The sequence below is a fragment of the Tachysurus fulvidraco genome, chromosome 21 (genome assembly GCF_022655615.1).
Source record: "Tachysurus fulvidraco isolate hzauxx_2018 chromosome 21, HZAU_PFXX_2.0, whole genome shotgun sequence".
NCBI classification, from domain to species: Eukaryota; Metazoa; Chordata; class Actinopteri; order Siluriformes; family Bagridae; genus Tachysurus; species Tachysurus fulvidraco.
Window position 1 is genome coordinate 11,373,248 of NC_062538.1, and position 3,002 is coordinate 11,376,249.

Here is a 3,002-nt window from a genome sequence, read left to right on the forward strand (position 1 = left end):
CACTGTCTTTCTTTCTGTCTTGTTTGTCCTGCACTGTCTTTCTTTCTGTCTTGTTTGTCCTGCACTGTCTTTCTTTCTGTCTTGTTTGTCCTGCACTGTCTTTCTTTCTGTCTTGTTTGTCTTGCACTGTCTTTCTTTCTGTCTTATTTGTCTTGCACTGTCTTTCTTTCTGTCTTATTTGTCTTGCCCTGCACTGTTTACACAGATACACTTTATGTATCTAGGACTAACTTACTAAGTCCTTATAGCTCTGTCTATGTTCTATGTAGCACCATGAAACGTTGTCTCATTTCACTGTGTACTGCAACAGCTATATATGGATGAAATGACAATATCAGACTATTTTCTCGCTCGAACTCAGATACATTGTACGCATGCGCTAACGCCCCCACCACCACCAACTGAATAGCGAACGTTTTTAAAGTTTTAGCATATTAACACGTTATAGCATTTTAGCTTTTTGACCTTGTGAGGTTTTAAAATATTTAAACTAAATGTCATGCCATTTAATCAGCTCTGTAAAGCCAACACCATGTGTTTTCACAGTCTTTACCATTCTAGTGTTAATCAATTTTGTTTGGTGTGTGTGTAATTATTTATATTTATATACATCAGATTCGAAAGGTCTATGTATATGTACCATACAAAATATTATATACCCAATAATATATAAAATATATATTTTTATGGTACATATACCTTTTGAGTCTGCAGTCGAAGTGAAATCATGGGAAATGGACGCTTGTTTTATACTGTTTAATAAAATCTTACTTTGTTTTCTATAACGATATATATTCTATAACGATATTCTATAACGATATATATTCTCGTGAACGACAAATGGAACAGAAACAGGAACATCTGCAGAAATCTATTTCGTCAAATCTGTCGAATGAGAAAAGATGAGCTGACAGTAAAAAAAAAGCCGTTAAAGTCTGTTTAAAATAAACATTACGTTAGCATTACAGCTAACACTTTAGTCCAAACGAATGAGTGGTTTGGAAAAGGACAGTCTGTTATTTACCCTCATTACAGGATTACAGGATTATTAATGTGGTTAACCAGGTTATTATCACACAAATCTGTATTATATAAACAGAAAAACTGACCTTTTTCTGCTCCCCATCATTTTCCTTTAGGTGTGCACCACCTTTAATAATCACAGTAGTGAAAGTACTTAAATGAGAATAATCAAATATCCCGCTCGAGGCGAACAAACAACACATCCGCTGCGTTCAAATTTGAATTGAGTTGAAATCTGTCTTCTTCATCTTTTAGGACTTTCTGAAGCAAAGCGTCTTATTACTGCCGCCTAGCGGTCAAAAACATCACGACCGCGTCTCAAATGGATTATAATATAGTGTGCTAGTATACTATCTGTGTATCTTTGTAACTGTACTGCATACCTTATTATATTTGTTAGTACTTGGTTGGAATTAGCATTAGTTAGATTTTTACCAGGCTCTGAGTTACAACAGTTTCACCCAAATATATGTTCATTTTTAGTAATTATAATAACAAAAGTAAAAACAAAGCAACAACCCAGCAACCTTGGACAACAGAGTAACTACAGCTAAATGCTAACACAATTACAAATAATTCCTCTTAAACTTACATTTTAATAACTATTAAATCCTAATATTTAAACACAATAGCTTTTTTTAAACTATCCTTTAAGCAGGTTTAATTAAAAGGTTTTAACCTTTTAAACCTTTGAAAACATTCAACGTTTTTAAAGTTTTAGCATATTAACACATTATAGCATTTTAGCTTTTTGACCTTGTAAGGTTTTAAAATATTTAAACTAAATGTCATGCCATTTTCAGCTCTGTAAAGCCAACACCATGTGTTTTCACAGTCTTTACCATTCTAGTGTTAAGCAGAGCATAAATATAGTATTTATCACAAAACTAGCATGCAAAATGCCAAGCTTTAAATGCCAATGTAGGAGCGTTTATAAAAAATAATACATTAATGTTTTTTAAAGAATGCTAACATGCATTAAATATTTTCAAAAACTCATAAAACTCAAAAAATTTATATATATATATATATATATATATATATATATATATATATATATATATATATATATATATGACTTAGCACTAGTAGGACACAGACAGGTTAGCATATAATTTCTATATACACTGTTGTGTGCTGTTTAACTTTAACATTAGTATCTTATATTTGTATCATTTGTTCTTGGTGTCTTGAGATGGCCTGGAGATCCATCAAAGGTGTTTACTGTGTCATGCAGTGTCCCTTGGGATATTCTCAAAATCCACTGTAAACTTGACCAGGATAAATTAATGTATAGTATAGTGGTTTGTGGGTTTGGACATAATTATATTCTGCTGTACAGGCCAGATCATAATTACAGTATGTAGCACTGTCTGTGTGACATTATCTAAATCTGAAAATCACAGGTTATACAAGGTATTATTGATTATGAGAAGGTATGTATTTGCCATTCAGTCATTGTCTGGACATTTCTCTGCCATCTAGTCCTTTATGTCATTAAGCCGTTAGAGATTTATCTTTTTTCTTCTATTTTAGAGGAAAGTTTTCTAATTAATGATATTTTTTAGGTTTTTTCTATAGTCACCAAACACTTTAGAGGAAAAACTCTACATCTGCACTTTCATGCAATTAACTGATCATGTGGTAGCAGTGCAATGTATAAATCATGCAGGTAATACACCATCAGGTAATACAAACATCAACCATCAGAATAGAGAAAAATGTAGTCGACATGCTACATTTAAAATGAGTATATCTCAAAAACTACAAGATGTATTTGAAAAATCCTGGTACTTAGAACAAGTATATACCGTATACAGTCGTATGCAAATGTTTAAGAACCCCTGACAATTTCCATGATTTTCATTTATGAATATCTGGGTGTTTGGATCAGCAATTTCATTTTGATCCATCAAATAACTGAAGGACACAGTAATATTTCAGTAGTGAAATGAGTTTTATTGGATTAACAGAAAATG

General features: G+C 32.0%; 1 protein-coding gene across 2 annotated transcripts in view; it reads right to left on the minus strand.

The window, feature by feature from the left end:
• zgc:86764 (uncharacterized protein LOC797431 homolog) overlaps positions 1-1,264 on the minus strand; it is a 12,964-nt gene extending 11,700 nt beyond the window's left edge. For both annotated transcript variants that reach the window (XM_047805983.1, XM_047805982.1), the window contains exon 1: positions 1,110-1,264. In XM_047805983.1, coding sequence (XP_047661939.1) covers positions 1,110-1,129 — 20 coding nt within the window. In that variant the 5' untranslated portion in view covers positions 1,130-1,264. The remainder of the gene's footprint in view (positions 1-1,109) is intronic.
• Positions 1,265-3,002: the final 1,738 nt, after the last annotated feature.